Below are 24,022 nucleotides of genomic sequence, written 5' to 3'. Positions count from 1 at the left end.
TCTTCTTCGAGCAGGCCTGGCTTGAGAGACCGGACTTTGTGGAGCTGGTCTCCGACAAGTGGCGCTCCTTGGAGGGGGCCGTGGGCGCCCCGCTCGACCCTATCGATGCCTGGCAGCAGATCTCCGCGGGGATTCGCCAGTTCTTGAGAGGCTGGGGAGCCAACCTTGGGAAAGAGGGGCGTGACCTCAAGGACTCCCTCCTTGCCCAGATCCAGCGCTTAGACGCTCTGGCTGACACCTCGGGCCTAGACGATGAGGGTTGGGCCCTGCGCTATCACCTTGAGGGCGAGCTCACCCACCTTGCCCGGACCCAGGAGGAATACTGGAGACAGAGGAGCCGTCTGAACTGGCTGCTCAAGGGTGACGCCAACACGGCCTTCTTCCACGCGATGGCCAATGGCCGGAGGTGGAAATGCATGATCTCGAGACTCGTCTCCGAGGGAGGAGTCATCTCGGACCCTCATGCCCTCCAGGACCATATCTACACCTTCTACCGCAACCTGATGGGTGCGGTAGGGGAGACCCGTGTTTTCTCCCTTGCCAATGCCCTTTGGGATCAGACGGGACGGGTCTCTGAGGAGGAGAACGACGGGCTTATGCTGTCCTTCACCGGGGAGGAGTTGGACAAGGTGCTCGCTAGCATGCGAGTTGAGACGGCCCCTGGGCCTGATGGTTGGCCGGTAATCTTCTTCAAGAAGTTCTGGGCCCTCACCAAACCCCACATCCTCGCCATTTTGAATGGCTTCGCCTTGGGGCGCGTTGACATTGCGAGGCTAAACTTTGGAGTCCTCTCGTTGATTCCTAAAGTCCAGGGTGCGGACGACATTCGCCAGTTCCGGCCCATTGCTCTCATTAATGTGATCTTTAAATTCGTAGCCAAAGCCTACGCGATTCGTGTTTCCCCTATTGCTCACCGCATCATCAGTCGCGCGCAATCCGCCTTTATTAAAGGCCGACACATCCTTGAAGGGATAGTTTCTCTTCAGGAGATCATCCATGAGACCAAGTCTAGGAAACTTAGGGGAGTTTTCCTTAAGCTTGATTTCGAGAAGGCGTTTGACCGAGTCAACTGGCAATTCCTTCGCGAAGTCCTTCTTAGGAAAGGCTTTGACCCGGGATGGGTCCATCGCGCCATGAGTCTGGTCTCGGGGGGCCAGACGGCGATCACGGTCAACGGGGAAGTTGGGAATTACTTCCGTAACGGCCGCGGCGTCCGCCAGGGGGATCCTCTCTCCCCTCTCCTTTTTGATTTTGCGGTTGAGGCCCTTGCTGCCATCCTTCAGGCAGCCTCGAGGGCTGGGCACATTGCAGGGTTGGTCCCGCACCTTGTGGAGGGCGGCATCACCCATCTGCAATATGCGGATGATACGATCATCATGCTCCAACCAGATGCGCTTGGCCTCGCGAACCTCAAGTTCCTTCTTCTCTGTTTTGAGAACATGTCCGGCCTTCGCATTAACTTCCACAAGAGTGAGGTCTTGGTGTTGGGGTCCACTGACCTCGAGCACGAAACTATTGCCAACTTGCTCAACTGCAAGAAGGGCTCCTTACCCTTCACCTACCTGGGGCTCCCCATTTCCGACCGCGCCATTAAGGCATCGGACTGGGATCCTCTTACCACTAGGGTGGGTCGGAGAGCGGACCCATGGATGGGGAAATTCATGTCCTCCGCGGCACGCTTGACTCTTATCAATGCCTGCCTCTCCAATCTTCCTCTCCACGCAATGGGGGTGTACCTCCTGGGAGAGGGCGTCCACGCTGCGTTCAGGAAACACCGGGCTAGATTCTTCTGGGAAGCCAATGGCCCGAGGCGCAAATACCACTGGGTCAGATGGGAAGCGCTCTGCAAACCAAAGTCCTTGGGGGGACTAGGTATTATCGACACCAGGCTCATGAACATCTGTCTCATGACCAAATGGATTTGGAAGCTCTATGCTGGGGAGCAAGGGCTGTGGGCTGAGATCCTCAGGAACAAATATCTCAGGACCAGGGACCTCCTGGTGGACTCACACCATTCGGGCTCCCAATTCTGGAACGCCATCCAAAAGATTAAGTCTGTGTTTCGCCTGGGAGCGAGACACAAGGTGCGTAGTGGATCCTCCACCCTCTTCTGGAGTGACTGGTGGCAAGGGTTGGGACCCTTATGCTCCCGGTTCCCCGCACTCTTCTCTATCGCCGCGGACCCGCAGATCACGGTCTCCAGATGCTTCGGTACGTTGGGTGGGATCCCAACCTTTCGCCAAAGTCTGGGACCCCCGGCCCGCATTGAGCTCGCGCTCCTCCTGTCGGAGACTGCTGGGACGCAGCTCTCTGATGGCCCGGACATCATCTCCTGGGCCCTTGAACCCTCTGGCAAATTCTCTGTCAAGTCCTTATATAGGAGGCTGTGTCAGGGGACGCCGCGTAAACACTTCAGTGTCATCTGGAAGGTTGCGGTGCCCATGAAAATTCGCATCTTCATCTGGCAACTCCTTCGGAACCGCCTTCCCTCGAATGATAATATCCGCCGTAGAAGGGGCCCATCGTCGGGGCGTTGCGCCCTTTGTTCGGAACTGGAAGACACCGCCCACATTTTCTTCCTCTGCCCGCTGGCAAGATTCATGTGGAGCGCAGTTCGGGAACTGCTCGGGTGCACTTGGAACCCTACTTGCTTCGCGGAGCTGTATCGGCTCCTGGATGATCTCGTTGGTCAAACGAAAAGGGTTCTCTGGATTTGCTGTTCGGCCCTGTGCTGGGGGCTCTGGAACATTAGGAACAAGTTTTCTATTGAAGGGATTTTCCCTTCACAGCCTGCTGACGCCTTATACAAAATGCTGATGTACCTACAGGTGTGGAAGCCAGTGGCTAGGCGGCAGGACCGCGAGGCGTTGGAGTTGGCGATCGGGAGGCTTCGCTCACTCCACGCCAACATTCGGGACCGGCCGGCGTGAGGACCTTCGTTGGTGGACCGAGTCGAGCTAGTTTCTCTTCTTTCTTCACCTTGTTATCCCTTGTATCGGACTAGTTCGTTGTGCATGTTGAGAGGCCTCGTTGGGGCGACTCCTCTCGTATGTGTCGTCGATGCTTTGCTCGGTTAGGAGCATGTTTGCACTGTTGTCTGTTGTGGTTGGATGTCTTATGAACTCTGCCGATGTGTGGCTTCATTAATTTAAAGCCGGGCTCATCTTGAGCCTTCCGTCTAAAAGGACCTCTGATTTCTAGGTACGGCCCCTGCTTCGGCCAACCGTGTACTAGCTGTAGCTTTGCCTTTACATTCTGAACATTTCTCTATTGTAAGCGATATTTGAATTGGGGTGAACTGAATCCTCTGAGAGAGACCTGATAAAAGAATCCATCCTAGATCCCGGCCAGTGCGCTGATAACAAGAGAACTACATGAACTATGTATTCCCGCTCAAGGATGCAACCACCAACCAGGCCAAGATTCAACCAGGGGCAATGGCAAGATTGTCTTATAAAGAGTTAGTACTTTCATAGTTGTAAAAGAGACCTCAAAATATAAATAATCAAGGCACACAACAAACTTTTGATCCGTTATATCAAAGAAAAGACGGATGAACTTTGCGTATATTATTCCCTCGAAAAACAAAATTTATATGCGAGTTCTTGCAGCCCTGCGTATGTATATTATCGAGGTCCAGCCAGATTAGTTACAAGCAATCAACTTCCTCCCGAAGCAATGTGCAAATATGTATGAGGAGTATTGTGTTCTTCCAAAAAGAAATGAAAGAGTAGCAAGCTACAGTACTAGGTAGATTTCCTAATATGACGGTAGACGCACAGAAGAACGGCACACACCCACATACGAAGAGGCGCGCGTATGGCGCGTTCCGTCGTCTCCACCATGCTCGTGCTCGGTCCCACCAACGGAATCCTCGGCGCCCCGGGGCACACGGCGGGGACCCGCAGGCGGCTGCCCGGCGACGTCGGCGTGCCGTACCCCTCCTCGTCCTCCTCCTCCAGCCGGATCGTCGGCGCCCCGGGGCACACGTCGGGGACCCGCAGGCGGCTGCTCGGCGACGTCGGCGTGCTGTACCCCTCGTCCTCCTCCTCAGGCGTGCCGCCGCCGTGCTCCACGGGCGGAGGCGGGGTGTGGAAACCGCCGTCGGCGCCGGCTGCGGGAGCCCGGACGGGCGTCGATTCCTCCTCCGGCGCCACCGCGCCGTCGCCGCAGCTCGCGGCCTTGCCCTCGGCTCTGCGGGCGGCGTAGCTGTCCCAGCGGCCCATGCGGGCGGCGTACGCGCGCGCGCGAGAGTTCCCGGTGATTGCAGAGTCTAGATCGATCGGGGCGTGCGGTGGTTTGTGGAATCGGAGCCGCGATCGGAGCGTGCGTGGTTTGGTTTGATGAGGAATCGGAGGTGATTTCGATCGGGGCTTGTGTGCGTGGTTTGAGGAATCGGATCCGCGCGCGGCTCCGATTTATGAAGACGCTCAGGACTGATTCGAGTCGGTTACGGTGGGAAGCAGAGGAGGAGCCATCGGATTTGTGCTCCTCGCCTGGGCCTTCCTTTTATTGGGTTGTAGCCCAAAGCGACACGGAGGAGCAGTCTGGCCGCGTGCTGACGTGTTTTCTCTGAGTGTCACGTAATCTTAGTACTGTCTTCAATGTTTGTTTCAGATTTGCAAAAATTTAGATGTATCTAAATACTTAGCATGTAGATGTATTTAAATTTGGAAAACTCTAATTGACAGCCAGCTGTCTCGCAAATCAATACGAGGATTTCTCGCGAACCAATCCCGGTTGCTGAGATCTATCTAGGAGTAATGCAGTAACGGAGATGGTTTCGGTGACGTACCCTCGTAGACCGAAAACGATTAACGTTCCGCTAGAACGTGGATGATGTAGTCATACTCGTAGCCGACCTCAGGGCCGTGTGAAGTCCTCCTCGTACGACGTCAAGTGCCGCAAGTGTACACATACGGTGCTCAATGACACTCCCGTCTCCGTTCCAGCGGAGGTCCGGAAGTAGATCTTCTAGATTAAAAGCCCGGCAGCAACCCGTGTACCGGGCGGAGTACTCCCTCGATGCGCAGCTCTTCGAGGAACCATGTGTGGGAGAGAACTAGAGAGAAGGGGCAAAGAGGTGCCCGGGGGCTCTCATTTTCCTCAAACCTAATTGTGTGTCTTCCTCCCTCCACATGTCCCACTATATATAGGGGAAGGAGAGGGGTGGAGGCTTTGGCTAGGCAATGTGGGACAAAAAAGTGGGGAGGGGAGGTGGCCGGCTGCACCCCCCCCCCCCCCCCCCCAAAAAAACCCATGGGGGGTGGCCGGCCATTTAATGGGCTCCCCTCCGGGAGGGGCCCATTAAGATGGGATGCACCTTTTAATATTAAATATTATTAAATATTAATTCACTCAATTAACACATAGTACATATTATTTAATTCCCGATAATCTAAGACACCTCTCGAACCACTCCGAACATCTTTTGGATTCTCCTGGAACCCTTTCAGATTCTCTCTTCTCTACAACATGGATACAAGATGCTGTGAACAGCTTACAACATCGCAAACAAACTGCAAACATAAGATAAAAACAAGAAAGAACAGCTAGAAGTCGACGATGCACTCAGCTGCGAATGGAGCACCAAGTTAGTGACGTTGCCAATCTTTAGGATGAGGGGCTAGTGAGGTGACACGTGCCTTCGTATGCTCCAGGAGGCAAGCCATCGTCTGGTCATCCTCTTCCATGACCGAAAAGGCCCCCAACCCCCTAGCCCTGGCTCGAAGGGAGCTGAACCGTCGGCCATGGAACCCCCTAGCAAAAAAACATGAAGCAGGGGCCAGGCTACCAGAAGAACCAAAAACCAACCTTGCAACTGCACTTCACCGCTCCCGAACAGACTCTTTTCCACGAACACGGAATCATCCACGATGAGAGAAGTTGCTTGGTGTCGTTGTTGATGAAGAAGCCCCTCCCCGACCATTACGAACGCCCCAACTTCATCGCTGAACAACTAGAACGGGAACAAGCCCACACCCCTCTCACCCAAAACGACACCTTCACGAAGGTGACGACGACGCTGCCTCACAAAACAGAGGATTTGGAATTTCTCCCGGGTAAGGAGAGGAGTAGGAGGGAAGGGAAAAGTACCTCAACAACGCCTCTAGGGAGGGGAGGGGTGCCCACAGGCCTCGCCGCCGTCATGGTTGGCGAGGCCAGCCAGGTATTTCTCCTCGTCCCCACCTCCAACACCTAGCCAGGCGACATATCCAGCAGCAAGAGGCCACCAGAAGGCAGCACCAACAAGAAGGGCGTGTCCAGGGAGGCATCCACTTCAGGCTGACGAGTAGCCCGAGCTCCGCACCTCGTCTCCTCGCTGTCCACACGACCAAGGAGAAGGCCAACACCTATGTGGGTTGCTTGCCGCAAAACTAGCGCCACCTCACCACCCACCCCCCCCCCCCCTCGCGCGCGCCTGAAGAGCCCGTGGAGCCACCACGTCCTTGCCCAGCGTTGTGCCTCCAAGCATCGGTGCCACTCGCGCCGCCATCACTGTGAGGAGGGGAGAGGAAGCCTCGCCGCCTCCGACGTCGCCTAGGCTTCGCTCGGTGACGCCCCTGGAGGCTGCGAGGCAGGCGAGGAGGAGGGAAGTCGGTGGCGGAGCGATCTAGGGTTTCACCCTGGGGCTCGTGAGAGGATGAAACGTTTTCCATGAGCTAAGGATTTATTTGGAGTAATTATTTTGCATTTCCGAGCATATTATCATCGCAAGTTAGACCATCTCCACTGGTGCCCCTCAAATAGGCGTCGGCACTGCATACTCCATTTGGGGATGTTGTTCCCACACCGGTGCCCTCCATACGGCGGCCCCAACATATCAATCACATAAATTATTCATACAATATTTTGATATAGTTTACAACAACTAGAAATGAAATTATTCATACAACATTTTGATATAGTTTAACACAAATATAAATTAAATTATTCATACAATAATTCAAATTAAATCATGCAGCTACTGATGTTGCCGTCGGACAGCCGCAACGTTCTGCTCCTCCGTGAACAGCTGCACCATCTTCTCGTCGTCGATGTCCATCGCGGCAATCCGATAAACACCTTGCGGGCAGGGTGGTTGTGCGGCGGTGGCGGCCTCTGTTCCGGTCGAAACAGCAGCCGCCGGTCGAGGGGTAGCGGCGGTGTCGATGGACGGCGGTTCATGGACAGATGGCGGTGTCTATTGCAAGCAGGGGCGACAACAACGATAGCGATGGTGTTCTAGAGGGGTGGGAGTCGGCTCGGGCGTGGATAGGAGGTCGGGAAAATAGTGCATCTGTCTGCCCGATGGAGTCCACGCGCGATTTCTAACATGCCGCAAGGCGTCAACGGCGCTTGATCCACGCTCTCGACGAAGAAGCCAACACGGAGTTGCCAGCGTTTCTATTGGGCTCGAAAAGGCAGCGATTTTTTGGGCGCGGTGTGAGCCCTAGGACATGATGGAGAAAAGGATCGAGAACGCCATCGACAACTGTAGCCATGGGCGGGACGGCCTCCTCTTCGTCGACGTCCTCCTGGAGTGAAGTCTGCTGCGTCACCGAGGTGGCCGCGCCAGCGTCCTCCAATCCCTACGCCAACCTCGTTCCGGCCATCGACGTTGCCGGCCCTGTAGCTCCGATGCAGACCAAGCGCTCGATGGAAGAGCCAAGCCGCGACTCCACCGAGTCAACGACTGCACCCGCCACAACGACGGCGTCAACGGCGCCCACGGACACCGTCCACATCGTCGCTGTGCTTGCTGCAGCTGGAACAAGTCATGGAGCCCTCGATGGCTAAGCCATCAGCGGAGTTGCATCGACGCCCGCCACATGTTCGATGGTTTGCCTGCCCCGATACCCAGTGGCCATCCCAGTGCTGGCTGCGTCCTCGCCATCTACTCCAACTGAGTACAGCCTCAACACCAACACCATCGCTGTTGCAGTGGCGCCTGTGGCTGTTCTCGTTAATTCCCGTGCCGGCGGATTTCACGCCTATGGTGCAGTTGCAGCAAATCTGCGATAACAGTGAGCTCTTCAGGTGAGTTCTATTCAGCGCAACACAAACAAGGTCCCAGTACACCGACTTCAGCCCTTCTTTCACAAGGTCTCGGTACACTGACCCATGCCCTGGCCTTCTTTCATGGGTGTTCAAGCAGATGGAGATGAGGCATGGCCCCGACCATGGCCATCGTTCAGGGAGATTAACGGCTCTGAGTTTCCAAGCTAGGCCGCCGAGAAGGCGTCTCAGGCTCTCGGCGGTGCCTATCTGATAGTTCCGATGCAAAAATGTCTTCTGTTATCGAGTTCCAAATCTCAGATTTATGTGGTAATCTCTTCACCTCTACTGGTTGCACTATGATCCACTACCTATGCTAGTGAATGGAGATGCAGTCAGCCCAGACATACCATGCTACTCTTGTTTGGCTTCCATGCACTATCTCTTGGTTCCAGTTGCTAGTTATGGTCAGAAGCCTTGAACTGAAGCTTTTGCCAAATGGTCCTATATGCCCGTCACATTACTGACCGTTCTCTTGGACAGTGGCAATCTTGCAGCTTTGAGTTGTCAGTACTGAGATTTCAACTGCAGATCAGCTGTAACTGTTTGTTTGTCTTATTCACAAGAGCCTGACCATTGTTTTTGTAGTTGTCAGTTGAAGGAATCACAGATTGTGGATTCGATGAGGAGGTCAGCTAGTCCATATGATCAGTTTTCTTGTGCAATTCGAGATGCTTCTCATTGGCCTGAGTATTTTGTCACTGGAGTTTACATGCATGTGAGTGTGACATGTTCAGTTCGGCACCGACTGTTACTGATTGGTTATACTACTACTATAACTTTTCTGAATCTGACAAAATTCTGGGTGCGGCAAAAGAAACAACATGGCGAACTGATGTATACCTCAGGGATATACCTAGCAAAATTCAGGGACATGTTAGTTAAGTTTCAGAATTGGTTGACCTATATGTTGCGGCATTGGAATTCTTGCAAACCAGAGAGTGCAATGACACGGACAATTTATCATGTTTCTGCTTCTGAATCTATTCCTATCAAGTTTCAAGTGTTTTCCATGAGTCTTGAACTAGCTTTAAATCGGCCGGTTGCTAATGGTCAAAGGGTTCTGCTTATTCTTGGCCAATATGATGCTCTCAAATAGTTATGTGGCATTGTACAACCAACAAGTATGGAAACTAGAAATGGACATTTGTCTCATGGGACAAGTAAGAGAAGAGAACTGCATCAGTATCCCTTTCACTGACGATATCAGACCTTCACATGTTATTGTTCTCTGCTGAGTTCTTGTGGAAAGCCACACCGACTTGGCTGTCACTTGCAAGGAAGCGCACATGCTGATATGATTATATCTGTGATGAGCGCTATGGTCAGAAATGTTGGTTCATCTAGTCTGGTGATATTGAGGGGTGATTGTCATCGGTGGAACAACACAAAGGGTCTGTGGCTCTATTTCAGTGTTGTACCGGATGCTTTTCTTTGCACTGTCGCTGTTCTCCTGGGGTGTGGCATCAGCAATATGCTAACAATATGGGACCACGGAGGATCTGTGATCTTTGTGTTCACTATGTCGTTCGTTGGCGGACAAGGAACATTTCAAGGTGGGGGGCATATGCCAGGTTTGAATCGACACAACTTGCTCTGATTACCATGGGACCCCGGCGGCTCAGTGCGTCCAGTGCATCGAAACAAAAGTTCTCGGCTCCGCCTACAGCAGCAACCATGGGAGTTCCTGCACTCACCTAAACTACAAGTGCTCCATGCCTTCACTTGTCGTGAAACTCCAGCAGCAAGGCTTCAGCTTGAGGACAAGCTGAGTTTCAAGGAGGGAGCGGTGTTAGGGACCCTTACCTGTACATGGGCTGCCACGGGATCCTCATCATAGGCCCAGCCCAACCGTCAACCACTAGCAAGGCCTGCTGCTACATATATAGGAGACAAAGGGCAAAGCTAAACTCATCCAGAAGGATCACGGCGGCGAAACGGTCTTCCCAGTCTCCTTCGTCTATCTCTCATCCCCTTTCCTCTGTAATCTGAATTGAGCGAAGCTTGTATCTCGAATCCATGTCGAATTGAGTGAATCCCTAGATGATACCTAACAGAGCCCTAGTGGAGCCGTATCCTAGCCCCACGCCGACGTGGCCAAGCTCTGGTGCTCCCCCTAGTGCTTACTGGCTGCTGGTACCTCCGTCGGCGACTCATCACAGAATATGTGGTAAGTATTTGATCTAATATGAAAAATCTGTGCTTGGCTTCAGTGTACAGATCACTATGCTTCATAGATTACTGCGGTTTTATTCGATCCATGGATTGTCAGAACCTGTATATATAGGGCGATACATTATATCTGCAAAGTAGATTTTGCTGTCCTATTATTAGGAACCTAGTTGCATATCAGAACTTGTATGTACAGCGCACTGTAGTAAAATGTTCACTTTGTTATGCTAGAAATACTAAGTAGTGATAGGTAACACACTATGAAATTATTTCTCAAGTTATTACTTGTACCAGATGATGCACAATGCAAATGTGTCCTGATTTTGAGCTACAAAACAACCTGTACCATATTATCATGTCATATTAATCACTTTCACTTGCCATCCTCTTTACAAGAGTTACATATGAACCATGAGTAAGGGGCACTCGCCATTTGAACATCTTCACTTGCAATCAGTAGTTCCATATACACCTTTTTGTTGGTAAATGGTAAATTTTCAGAAACACAGCTATATGGTAGGCAGTATAATTTCTTTAGCCCAGTATGAGTGTTGTTGGATTTTGCTATATGAAGGCTCATGGGTCCTGCAATTTGTGGAAATCTTTTATTTCTTCCACTGGTAGCTGACTACATTATTCGTATGTATCAAATATTTCGGCTGAGAGCAGTAATGATGCAGTGGTATTTTGGCTCATATCTTCTGCTACAGGATATCCAGTCGACGAGATGATGCCGATGCAGCCAGGGATGAAGCTAACACCACAGATGCTAATGAAGCAAACACCATGTATCCAGCTTTACTTGTACGTGCTGGATGAATTTTTTGCCGAGGATGACATCTTAGAATCTGTTGCTGAGGAGATCATGGTTAATTTGTAGTCAGGCCCTGAAGCTTTTCAAGCAGGAGCTTCTGGCAGCAGGGGCACTCCAAGGAGGTACGTGAACCGGCCTCCTGAAGAAATCCACCAACAGTAGTACATGATTATTTCATCGAGAAGCACACTAGGTGACTGGTAGCCATTTTCCACCGCAAGGGTAGACACCTGTAATCGTGATGGGCCCATGCTTGTTCTTCTCAGCTTGTTGTTTACAAATTACATTTAGATCAATTGTCAAGGTGTGTTGGTCTGTACATAATAAATCAACATTACGAGGTCTTCACCTGTTGTGTTTCAGTTGACAATGACAACATGCCAAGAATTATATATTTGGGTTCCATGACTGAGACTTACATTCTATATTGAACAATCATTTTGTGATGTGATTTGAGAGCTGAAAATTATATTTGGGCTATGAGATTTATATTTCTTCCATTGTTAGCTGATTGCATCTTGACTATGTGCTTGAAGTATGGCATGTGCCACAAATAGGCCACAAGGTTGATGATAGTATTGATCAAGAATCACATTTAAATAAATGGGTTTAGATACAATGCACTGTGCTATCTAAAAAATATTAATTACACTAAGATATGGGTTAAGATGCGATGCATTGTGACTGCCTTTATGTTAGTAAATATAAATGTAGTGGCCTAACTTAATCGCTACTACTACTTTTGCAATGGCACGTCTTTTTTTGGAAGTGTCACATATGTTTTCGAGCTTAGCACCATACATGGAAGAGAGAGATTCCCCTTAAAAGGAGAGGGACAGATTTGCTAAAAATAGAGAAATGATAGGGGAAAGAGAGAGAGGAGGAGCACATTCCCCTCCGGTTCTCTCTCCTCACTTGTTCTTACGCTCAGCATAGTTTGTTTGGCAGGTAGGAGAAAGGAGAAACAAGAGAGAGAAAATAGTCATTAGTTCGTCAATGGAGGAAAGGAGCAGTAGCTCCATTTTCCTTCTCCCACCGCATGTCCTGAGAAAAGAAGGTCCTTTGTCTATCCTGGTATGATGATCTCTCATTGTTCCCTCTTTTTTTAGTAAGAGCACGTTCGTTGATTTTTTCTCTTTCCATTTGATGTGATTGATTGCTTAGCCAGAATTTTGGTCTTGATGGCTTAGCATTGCGATGTATTCCAATTGCATATGACATTCAAGTGTCTGTTGGTCCTTTAAAATCTTGCAATTTTGATGGATTATAAAGCTTTGGTTGATCCTGGCTAAGGAATCTGCATTGTTTTTTCATTGGTCCCCTTTATGAAGGCGATGATTATTTGGTCATAAATTTACCATTTTCCTTGTTACTGGTCAGGTATCTAACATAAACCTCCAAAATGTCACTGGTTTTGATGTTCGGAACGAAACTGTTGTTTCTATAAAAAAAACTTGAGACCCATTGTGCCATTTGATTTACTTGAGCACGTATTGCCTCGATGTGTTCAATCTAAATAACATTTTATACCGGTTTCCCACGAAAAATGATTAATGACATGTCCAATACTAATATCTTTATTTGTGTATGATAGAATTTGAAATATGGGATATGTCGGTGTTTAGGTGTTAGCTGCAGCCCGCATGTGTTCAGGATCTGAATTCCCTCTGCATTAATTTCAGCTTTCGCCGGAACAATGGCAGAGCACAGGCGGTTCGACAGGCGGAGTCCAGGCTGCCTTGAGGGCCTGTTCAATTTCCTTGCCCTCAACCAAAAATTGCAAATGCCAAAAACGATCGCATATCGAAAGCATGGTGAAATAAATGACAATGCACTTAGTAAGGTTCTACATGCTTCCAACAACAAGTTTTCACTTTTCCAAAGCTTTAGTGTAGCTACATCATCGCTTAAGTTAGAGTCCGTGTTCTTCATACGTTTCCTTGTATTGGATATGATATTGGTATAAATTTTGCATTGAAGTTGGTCACAGAAAGGCTTGACCACATTATACACCACTTTATTTGGTTATATAAATTTTAATATGTCTGCTGTTTTCTTTTTCATCTGACGCAGGAGTAAAAGTTCCGAAGCCCAAAAGGGACACAGATAAAGAAGAGACTGTTCTGGTATGTGCTTAATTTTAACATTGTATGTGTTGTACTGGTAATGGTTTAGGCTTCATATGTCTCTATATATAATGAGTGATCCCATGACATCTTGATATATAGCACAAGAGAACGCTACAAAGATGACTCATTAGTCTAAATTTTAGTGTTCTTGGTCTCTACTATCTAGGAAACTAAAATTTCCACCTTGTTTTCCAACTCACTGTTCCTTAAGGTCAAGCCACAATGTTGAGATTTATTCAAGTTCAGCCTGCTTTTAACATATCTCGACATCCCGTATTAATCGCTAAATGTGATCCTATTATATGAACTCCTCGCTAACTGTGATTCTTATTCTCAGAAGGAGACTAAGCCCAACATGTTTATGTGGAAGACACTCTTGTTCAAGAAGAAAACACATAAGAAAGATCAAAAGAAGAATGACTCGCATTCCAACTCGCATGCCAACTTGCCATCACCATCACGTTTGACGCGCTCCAGCTCACCATCATCATCACGTTTGACACGCTCCAGCTCAATCCATCATTCAAAATGCTTTGATTACGTGGTTCCTGATGATTTGGCTTCCGAGTATCAGAGAATGAATGAACTGAGTTCCAACGAGACAGGCTCTAGTCATGGTGCACAACAGTCATCACATGAGAGCCCTCGAGGTCCTGTTTTTCAAGAGTCATGCAAGACTCGTGGTAGCATAAATGGCAAGCATATATTGGATGCAGAATCACCATGCCAGACTCTACCGGAGAAAGTTCCTAGTGAAAATGAGGTCTCCTCTAAGCAGAAAAATCTTGATGATTCAACACATCAGTCGAAGGAGTTCTTGGATTTCCTTGAATTGTTCAATGCACACAGGGAACTATTTCTGAAGATTCTTCATGATCCTTCATTGCTAGTACCACCTGAACAGCAAGATCAAGAAGCTTCCTCAAGCCATGGGGTACCGATGAGTAAATTAGAATCATTCCCAAGACCAGGAGGATCATCAGGGAAGCGCAACCCAATATTTGATCGGAGTGATAGTGAGAAAAGTAGAAGGGCAGAAATTCAGAGGTCACCGTCAAGGCCTAAAGGTGACCTAGAAGGCGTAAAAGTCATCAGTGCAAGGATGCCTAGTGGCGTTGAGGCCTCAACGGTTTCTCTTGTAGAATCAAGAAGCCTAAAGAAAAATGGAACCACTTCCAATCGATTTAAAGTTATAAGTAAGAAGATCAAAGATGTCGTAAAGGATAACCGGAGAGAGCTTGCTAGGATTACAAAGGATGGAGTTTTTCATAAAATGCCCTATGGCCAAAAGATGGTTGAATTAACCAAGACCGCCTCCACGAAGAAATTTGTCCAGGAGGAGAAACAAATACGAAGATCATACTCTATTGCAGAATCAGTAGACAAGTACTCAACACTCTATGATTCGATATCGAGGGAATCAAAATCTTTTCCAGAAAGACCAAGTACTAGTACTGCACTGGAAGATGGTGCAAGCTTACATGTTAAGAAGTCACCGATGCACATGAAAAGAATAATTTCTCTTCCAGAAATGCAGTTATATTCACCTCATAGAAATGTTCTTATTGAAGTTCCAGATTCTTGTACTATGCCCAAGACTTGCAATATAGAACCTGCTCACTCTTCTTCAAGCAAAAATGGTTCTACTAATATCTACACAGAAGGAAATTATTACCCTGACGACATTTATAGTGAGCAATATGATGGAGGTATTGATGAAAAGAAAAACCTTCTTTAAAGGGAACTTCATATTAATAAATATTTATTATCATTTTGTGGTGATTTCTGCAGAAAGTGGTTACCTTGGCTCCCTAGAAGAGGATTTACGCAGCATTCTTCGAACTCCCAGTTTATCTTCATTTGCTCAGTCTTTCTCCCATCGACGTATCAACAGTTTGCCTTCTTTTGACCGCTCTTTTTTGCAAGATCACAACTATAGTTTTACCGAGCATTCTGTAGCAGGTGAAGTATAATGAAACTTCAACTTTTCTATACAATGCAACAAACAAGTGGCAAAAATTTCTTAGTATATGTTTCCGATTTAAACATGAATTAGCTACACATCAAGCTATAGAGTTGAAATTATAGAGCTTCGGTCGTTTCTTCTAAATGATAACTTATTTTTTAGTACCACTTCTGTTACGTAAATAGTGCATTCTGGCCTAGTTTATTTTCCATGTCATGCCAAAAATCATAGGTTGCTCACATTTTTATAGTAATACTCCCTCCGTCTCAGATTAACAGGCGCGCACGTAGTTTAAGAAATTGTTTTGACCATTATTTTAGTCAATAAAATATGAAATATATGTCACAAAAATTATATCATTGAAAAGCTTTTTTACATACGAATCTAACGATATATATTTTATAGACATAAAAGTTATATTTTGTTGACCAAATCAATGGTTAAAGTTTGTCTTGAACTGCGTGCGTGCCTGTTAAACCGAAACGGAGGTAGTACTATCAATACTACTCCTGCATACCATACATTGTTCATTTTTAGTAAGATCGTGACACTTCTGTTCTTGACACATTCAGATTCAGAGCCGACATTTGAACACATGCAACTTGAGGATGATGAGTGGTTGGTCAAGCCATCACAGCTTTCAGGAGAATGTGCTGCCGATTCCGGGGATGAGGAGTGGCTAATTAGACCACTGCAGCCCTCAAGCATCAATGTTACAGATCATGAGGATGAAGAGTGGGTGATCGAGACACCACATCTGCTAGGTGCAAATGCTGTCGAGGATGAAGAGTGGTTGGTCAAGCCAGCGCAACCCTTGAATGCTGATGGTTTGAATTCAGAGCTCCGCTTTTTACAGGAAAATGATACAAGGTCCTTGCGTATTTACGTCAATGACAAGAATGAGGCTGATTTCCAGTACGTTAAGGACATCCTCAAGAAATCCGGGTTTAGCTGTGGCGACGCCGATTGGTATGCAACCAACCAGCCAGTCAGTCCAGTCATCTTCGAGGAGGCAGAATGCTCATCTCACGATCTTGATATGGCCAGCGACGAGCCTCACAGCATCGCAAGGCGTATGCTCCTGTTCGATATCATCAACGAAGTACTGATGCACATCTACGACTCTTCCCTGGTCAATGGCCCGTGGCATTCGCGCTTTGATCCACGAACCAGGCCGATACCCATGGGGTCCCACGTCCTAGAGGAGGTGTGGGCAAATGTTAGCTGCTACCTAAGCCTGCAGTGGAAGCCGAACCACACAGTGGATGATGTTGTGGCGTATGATATCATGCGGAAGGATAACTGGATGAATCTGTTGTACGACGTGGAGTGTGTCGCGCTAGACCTGGAGGATCTGATGCTGGAGGACCTTCTGGATGATGTTGTACTTCAGATAGTGTTAATATCTATCGACGAATGATAATTGAGAGTTAATTTTCCCTGAACGGGTATAGATGTTTGTAGACATAGAAAGCAGAATATCCAGGAAGTAGATAGAAGATGTCTGAACAGATCGTTTGAAATACATATCTTCATTCTGTGTTTGATCTATGCTCTGTATGCAGTCTAAATTATGGTTCTTGGTGTACCTCACAGTGTTTTTTTTTTCTTTTGGTCTGTATTCTAACTTGAAAAAGAACAACAACAGAAATTGCAATATATTTATGTTTAGATGTATTCAATTCAGCGACAACTAATATGAAACAGAGAGAGTATATGTTATCTACCTTTCATACAAAAATTGCTACAGGGTTTTTATTCTTACTCAAAAGGTCCAATTGCATATTGTTGTTGTCCCTTTTGAGATATTTGTACGTTCTAAAAGGCACTTCTAATTGATCCGTAAAATTTCGTTTCCATGGATTTTTTTGTTTTTCTGAAAATGCACGGAGTAAATCTTTTCTTATTTTCTATGAAACCAGTTAACAGGTAAGTGCTCATGCTATATTTTATCCTCTAATATGAACGAAAACGAATCGTATTTTTGATACTTCCTGTTTTCAATGGCCCACTTTGTTTCAACTATATTTGAATAAAATGTAAATGTCAGAAACTAAAACATAAAGCCCGTCTAGCTCAGTTGGTAGAGCGCAAGGCTCTTAACCTTGTGGTCGTGGGTTCGAGCCCCACGGTGGGCGACTCTTCTTTTTGAAATTCGAGCCCACTTGTTTTAAAATTTTGCGTGCATGATGATTCCAAAATAACAAGAGTGCATGATTCACTGCTTCCTTGGCAGACTCAATCTAGTTTCCAAAATTGTTTGCATTTGTAGTTGGTCCACTCTTGTTGTTTTCAGTTTTGCATGTGCGTTTTTAATGTGCATTGTGCATGATTCACTACGTACTTGGCGGAATCAATTCAATTTCCGAAATTGTTTTGAATTAATATTTGGAGGATGATTCAATTCAACTTCCACTCTTGTTGTTTGTGTTCTAAACTCTAAAAGGATTAAATTATTTTTTGAAACTAAAGTAAACTTCAGAAAAATATCCAGACTCTTGAATTCGTATGCAGTTGTACACCAAACCACTCTAAGAGCATCTCCAATAGCCTCCGTATAATAGAAAGAGAAAAACTTGGTATACCAAGAGGAGAGAGAAGGTATAGCAATCCACGCAAAATTTTGCTTCGATAGCCTTTGTATAACTGGATTGCTAAAACTAGTGAAAAAAGAAAACTGCAGCTAGGACCCACATGTCGGTGGGTCTTCTTTTCTCTATCTTTTCCCCCTACAGCCGGCCGACGGCCGTGCCCGCCCGCTGTCCACCCACACACGGCGCCCACCAAACGGCCACGCCCACTCGCCCGTTGCCTGCCCACGCACGCTGCTCACCGCTGTTGTGGATGTGACCACGAAAGATGCTACAGAGTGCAGCACTTCGTTGATGCGGGGGCAAGGTGACGTAGCCATCTACGGAGTGAGGTGCACAAGACGCAAGGTTTTACCCAGGTTCAACCCCTCCGGAGAGTAAAATGCCTACGTCCTGCTAGATCTATTACTCATTGGAGATTTGGGGGAGCTCAGTCGGCTCGTCGCCGAGAGCTTATGGTGGTGAGGATCTCGGATTGTGTGCCCTCTAGGGTTTAGCTCGGGGGTTTATATAGGCACCCCCGATCTAAGGTTACATGCCGATAAGTCCGAATCATACCAGTTTCTACAAGCCCGGGATTTGTTATCCCGCGCCCAAGTAAACTAAGCTTCAGTCGCCCGAGCCTTCGGTCCAATCGCCAGTCTTGAGGTTTAGGCCCAGTCGCCCTAGCCGACTGGGCCCCTTCTTGGGCCTTCTCTCCTGCGGCGAGTGAGACTAATGGTACACCCCCTTGGGCATATCCCCATCACCCGCACACGCCGCCCTGGCCAGTGCAAGCCCGATGCGGTGGTGCGGGATGTCGGCGACCTCCGACCGCGTGGGGCTGCGACGGGGCGCGGGCCGAGCGGCCTAGGCCAGGAGGAGCTCCGGGGCGCGGCGAATCTCCCTTGCAGCTCCAATCGGCGACCCCGTCCTCGTATTTGTCCGAATCATACGGCGGGACTGCGGGCTCGCCATCGCTCGATTTGGCGGCGAGGAGGCCCATACCGGCGAGAAAAGGAGGGGTGGTTGGCTGGAAAGGTTGCGGATGGACGACGCACGGGCAAAATGGCAGTGCGGAAGGCGGCGGGGCGGTGGTCGGCGGGACCGGCGGTCTTGGTGAATATTCCGTCCGTGTGCAGTTTGGCTCTTCCGAAAGATATACAAAGTCACACTAGACTTTGCAAAATACCAAGTGGGAGGTCCAATATACCAAGCTTGCTAAAAAAAATCGTGTGGGGACCATTTATACGAAGAATGCTGGAGCAACGATTTGGAACCAAATTGCTATATTTTCAGTTTATAGCAATTCTAGTCAAATATACGAAGGCTGTTGGAGATACTTTAAGGCAACCTTTGAATAGAAAGCAACACTATTTCAGTTTGATATGTGAATGTGATACCTTCACTAATGATTATTAGTATATTGTTGTGAAGAGCAAGGAACTATTTCTTCAAATTAATCTATGCCTGATTTACATTGATATGGGGTCTAAGTTCTTCATCACAAAAGTTCGAACAAGTTCAGGCTCTTGCTTTCTTTCTTCTCTGTATCTTATCTGGAAAATACACCAATATCTGGACAAGAAAATGTCAAAAACATTTATCGATTTTTTCTCCTTAAAATAGGTTTTCATACAGCTTTATAAATAAAACCATAAACAACGGTTAAACCGATACAAGGTGATGAGAAAACCCTCTTCCACAGTAGATCAAAGATTAAAAAGAAAAGTATAAGAAGAGCCAAAACTTGCCACCGGCGACACCGAAGCGAGTCCAGGGAAATAGAGCTCCTGAAGTTCATCGCCGACACCAGCCGGGCCATGACCTTTTAAGGAAGCAGTTATATTTTATTAATCCATGTACATGGCATGATTTTTGTATGATTATTATCGGCCATGTCTAATGCTTATCTGAAGTTCGTAAACATAAAATTTATTTGCTTATATTTATCATACGCTAATTTTTCACTTTTTAGTCTCTCTTATTGGTATATATATTGTTGAGTTATATTGGTTTTTTTGTCAACATTTGCATTGATGTGAACAATGCTCTATACACAACCCAATACTTTTATTTACATTCAAGACTAGGCACCAGTTTGTCTCATACAATCATTCAATATCATTGTCGAGGTTTGTTGCTATTCAATTATTCATATTCAGACTGAAACTGATGAGCATTCACTCATCAAAAGTATTACAGTTGCTCCTAATGAGTTATCTGCAGAGCCTGTTGCCAAGTTACTTTCAGCCCCACCTTCTAGATACATCTATAAGCGCAAGGCCATGCGCTAGCCGAGCGGTAACCTTTTAAGTAAGCGGATATATTTTCTTAAGCCACATATTTACATGTCATGATTCATTTTTAATATTCTTATCGGCTTGTCTAATGCTTATCTAAAGTATGGAAACACCAAATTAGTCTGCTTTCAGTCATCATACACTAAGTTTTTACTTTTCAGTCTCTCTCACACAATATATGCACTATGTCTAGTTATGTTGGTTTCTTTTATCAACATTTGCATTACTGTGAACTATACTCTTTATATAACATAATTTTTTTTACTTACATTCAGCACTACGCATCAGTAATACCGTTGCGGTTTATTTCACCATCGATGCCAAGCTTACGGGAATATGTCAGGTCCATGTACATACCCTATGAAGAACAACACTTGGCGCGTTACCTACCTTGGTAACACGTGCACGGAGTTTCAGGTATAAATTCTAAACGGTTTAACACGAATTGGTGTATAGTAAGGTCTTTTATTTCCATTCCTCCTCTTGTTATCTTACCTTTATACCACTTTTATCATGCATGATGTACCTTGTAGACTTTGTTCAATAATCAATCAGTTGTGTCTGTATGAAGGGTCTTTCACTATGCATGGCAAGACCAAATGGATATGCAACTACATGGTCTATATCACTATGAGGTGTATATCTACAAGACAGCATGTCATCAGACTATTTGTATGGATATGAATAGAAAAAAGTTCATGTTCAAGTATGGTCTAAAGAAGGGATACGAGTTGAAGATCGATAAACCCAATGATACGTCTCCAACGTATCGATAATTTCTTATGTTCCATGCTACTTTATTGATGATACCTACATGTTTTATGCATAATATATGTCGTATTTACGCATTTTCTGGAACTAACCTATTAACAAGATGCCGAAGAACGATTCTTTGTTTCTGCTGTTTTTTGTTTCAGAAATCCTAGTAACGAAATATTCTCGGAATTGGACGAAATCAACGCCCAGGGTCCTATTTTTGCACGAAGCTTCCAGAAGACCGAAGGGGAGTCGAAGTGGGGCCACGAGGTGGCCAGATGACAGGGCGGCGCGGCCCAGGCCCTGGCCGCGCGGCCCTGTCACCTGGGCCCCTCGTGCCGCCTCTTGACCTGCCCTTCCGCCTACAAATAGCCTCCGTCGCGAAACCCCCAGTACCGAGAGCCACGATACGGAAAACCTTCCAGAGACGCCGCCGCGAATCCCATCTCGGGGGATTCAGGAGATCGCCTCCGGCACCCTGCCGGAGAGGGGATTCATCTCCCGGAGGACTCTTCATCGCCATGATCGCCTCCGGAGTGATGAGTGAGTAGTTCACCCCTGGACTATGGGTCCATAGCAGTAGCTAGATGGTCGTCTTCTCCTAATTGTGCTTCATTGTTGGATCTTGTGAGCTGCCTAACATGATCAAGATCATCTATCTGTAATACTATATGTTGTGTTTGTCGGGATCCGATGGATAGAGAATACTATGTTATGGTGATTATCAATCTATTATTTATGTGTTGTTTATGATCTTGCATGCTCTCCGTTATTAGTAGAGGCTCTGGCCAAGTTTTTGCTCTTAACTCCAAGAGGGAGTATTTATGCTCGATAGTGGCTTCATGCCTTCATTGACACCTGGGACAGTGACAGAAAGTTCTAAGGTTGTGATGTGCTGTTGCCACTAGGGATAAAACATTGATTCTATGTCTAAGGATGTAGTTGTCGATTACATTACGCACCATACTTAATGCAATTGTCTGTTGCTTTGCAACTTAATACTGAATGGGGTTCGGATGATAACCTGAAGGTGGACTTTTTAGGCATAGATGCAGTTGGATGGCGGTCTATGTACTTTGTTGTAATGCCCGGATTAAATCTCACTATATTTATCATATCATGTATATGCATTGTTATGCTCTTCTCTATTTGTCAATTGCCCGACTGTAATTTGTTCACCCAACATGCTTTTATCTTATGGGAGAGACACCTCTAGTGAACTGTGGACCCCGGTCCTATTCTTTACATAGCATACAATCTACTGCAATACTTGTTTTACTGTTTTCTTGCAAACAATCATCTTCCACACAATACGGTTAATCCTTTGTTACAGCAAGCCAGTGAGATTGACAACCTCACTGTTTCGTTGGGGCAAAGTACTTGGATTGTGTTGTGCAGGTTCCACGTTGGCGCCGGAATCCCTGTTGTTGCGCCGCATCACATTTCGCCACCATCAACCTTCAACGTGCTTCTTGGCTCCTACTGGTTCGATTAAACCTTGGTTTCATACTGAGGGAAACTTGCTTCTATACGCATCATACCTTCCACTTGGGGTTCCCAACGGACGTGTGCATCTACGCGTATCAAGCTAAATTTCTGGCGCCGTTGCCGGGGAGATCAAGACACGCTGCAAGGGGAGTCTCCACTTCTCAATCTTTTTACTTTGTTTTTGTCTTGCTTTATTTTATTTACTACTTTGTTTGCTGCACCTAAACAAAACACACAAAAAAATTAGTTGCTAGTTTTACTTTATTTACTGTCTTGCTCTCTATATCAAAAATACAAAAAAATTAGTTACTTGTCTTTACTTTGTTTGCCTAGTTTACTTTTTGCTTATTTCATCATGCTTAATCCTAAGTTTACTTTGGAAGAGATACCGGTATGACGAGGGTGTATCATTGGAAGAGATAATATAGAAGAATTTTTCACCCATGTTAGTATGGATGAAGATTTTGAAGATATACCATTATTAAAAACTGCTCCTACTTATGAAAGTGCTTCTGCCTGTTTGATACACATGTTAGAAACTAGATTTGTTAATCTCAATCCCATAATACAACATATGTTTCTTACACTTTCGGATATGGAGATGGGGGAAAAGAGAAATTTTGTTTTAAAAGTCCTTGTTAGAGAATTTGAGGATATAGTTAAAGAAGCTAGAAAAGTTTTTATTAAGCATAAGAGGCTTGGTTTCTTTCCTAATTTTAAACAAATACTTGAAAAGATGGATATGGATAGAATTAAGTATACTAATAATGTTAATGATGGTAGGAAATTAAAGCACCAATACCTAGTAAACTACTAGGAATGCATGAAGCTTTGGAAAACAACTATGCTTGGCTTGTTCCTGAAAATTTGTTTGATGAGAATAGTAAGCCTAGGAGCAATGAGAGAGGAGTTACTTATATAGACCAGATACAATGCATTGTTGAGAAAACTCCCAGCTCCCAAGGTAATAATGTTGATGCTTCATCTCTTGATAATACTTGATTTGCACTTTCTGCGCCTAGCTGAAAGGCGTTAAAGAAAAGCGCTTATGGAGACAATCCATGTTTTTACTACAGTACTTTGTTTTATATTTGAGTCTTGGAAGTTGTTTACTACTGTAGCAACCTCTCCTTATCATGTTTTTGTGCCAAGTAAAGTTTTTATGTCAAAGTTGATGTTATATTTGGGATCGCTGCGCAGAAACAGCATTGCTGTCTGTCACGAATCTGGGCACAAGTCTCTGTAGAAAATTCGAAAAAATCTGCCAATTTACGAGCGTGATCCTCAGATATGTACGCAACTTTCATTAGTTTTGAGTTTTTCCATTTGAGCAAGTCTGGTGCCATTTTAAAATTCGTCTTTACGGACTGTTCTGTTTTTGACAGATTCTGCCTTTTATTTCGCATTGCCTCTTTTGCTATGTTGGATGAATTTCTTTGATCCACTAATGTCCAGTAGCTTTATGGAATGTTTAGAAGTGTAAAGAATGATTGTGTCACCTCTGAATGTGTGAATTATTAATTGTGCACTAACCCTCTAATGAGTTTGCTTGAAGTTTGGTGTGAAGGAAGTTTTCAAGGGTCAAGAGAGGAGAATGATATACTATGATCAAGAGGAGTGAAAGCTCTAAGCTTGGGGATGCCCCCGTGGTTCATCCCTGCATATTTTAAGAAAACTCAAGCGTCTAAGCTTGGGGATGCCCAAGGCATCCCCTTCTTCATCGACAACATCATCAGGTTCCTCCCCTGAAACTATATTTTTATTCAAATCACATCTTGTGTTCTTTA

At 46.1% G+C, this 24,022-nt stretch overlaps 1 protein-coding gene and 1 non-coding gene across 8 annotated transcripts; both read left to right on the top strand.

The window, feature by feature from the left end:
* The first annotated feature begins 9,134 nt into the window (after positions 1 to 9,134).
* LOC127299187 (uncharacterized) lies at positions 9,135 to 16,669 on the top strand. Of its 7 annotated transcripts, none has more exons than XM_051329111.2 (8): positions 9,135 to 10,207; positions 10,920 to 11,145; positions 11,972 to 12,097; positions 12,706 to 12,861; positions 13,097 to 13,149; positions 13,493 to 14,861; positions 14,944 to 15,114; positions 15,691 to 16,669. In XM_051329111.2, exons 4-8 carry the CDS (start codon positions 12,720 to 12,722, stop codon positions 16,536 to 16,538), a joined length of 2,583 nt encoding a protein of 860 aa, XP_051185071.1. In that variant the 5' UTR covers positions 9,135 to 10,207; positions 10,920 to 11,145; positions 11,972 to 12,097; positions 12,706 to 12,719; the 3' UTR covers positions 16,539 to 16,669. The 7 variants fall into 7 exon arrangements, with proteins under 7 accessions (XP_051185071.1, XP_051185069.1, XP_051185074.1 ...); XM_051329109.2 differs by having other exon boundaries at positions 13,490 to 14,861; XM_051329114.2 differs by lacking the exon at positions 12,706 to 12,861.
* Positions 16,670 to 17,183: 514 nt separating this feature from the next.
* On the top strand, positions 17,184 to 17,256 carry TRNAK-CUU (transfer RNA lysine (anticodon CUU)). Its single transcript has one exon. It is a non-coding gene; the product is annotated as a tRNA-Lys (tRNA).
* Positions 17,257 to 24,022: the final 6,766 nt, after the last annotated feature.

Source organism: Lolium perenne, chromosome 5, assembly GCF_019359855.2.
Source record: "Lolium perenne isolate Kyuss_39 chromosome 5, Kyuss_2.0, whole genome shotgun sequence".
Lineage (NCBI taxonomy): Eukaryota > Viridiplantae > Streptophyta > Magnoliopsida > Poales > Poaceae > Lolium > Lolium perenne.
This window is presented reverse-complemented; position numbering and strand designations above follow the sequence as displayed.

Coding starts and splice junctions, on each gene's coding strand:
- LOC127299187 (XM_051329109.2), top strand. CDS start 12,720: ATGGCAGAGCACAGGCGGTTCGACAGGCGGAGTCCAGGCTGCCTTGAG. Junction 12,862..13,096: donor AATAAATGACAATGCACTTA/GTAAGGTTCTAC, acceptor CATCTGACGCAG/GAGTAAAAGTTCCGAAGCCC. Junction 14,862..14,943: donor TAGTGAGCAATATGATGGAG/GTATTGATGAAA, acceptor TGATTTCTGCAG/AAAGTGGTTACCTTGGCTCC.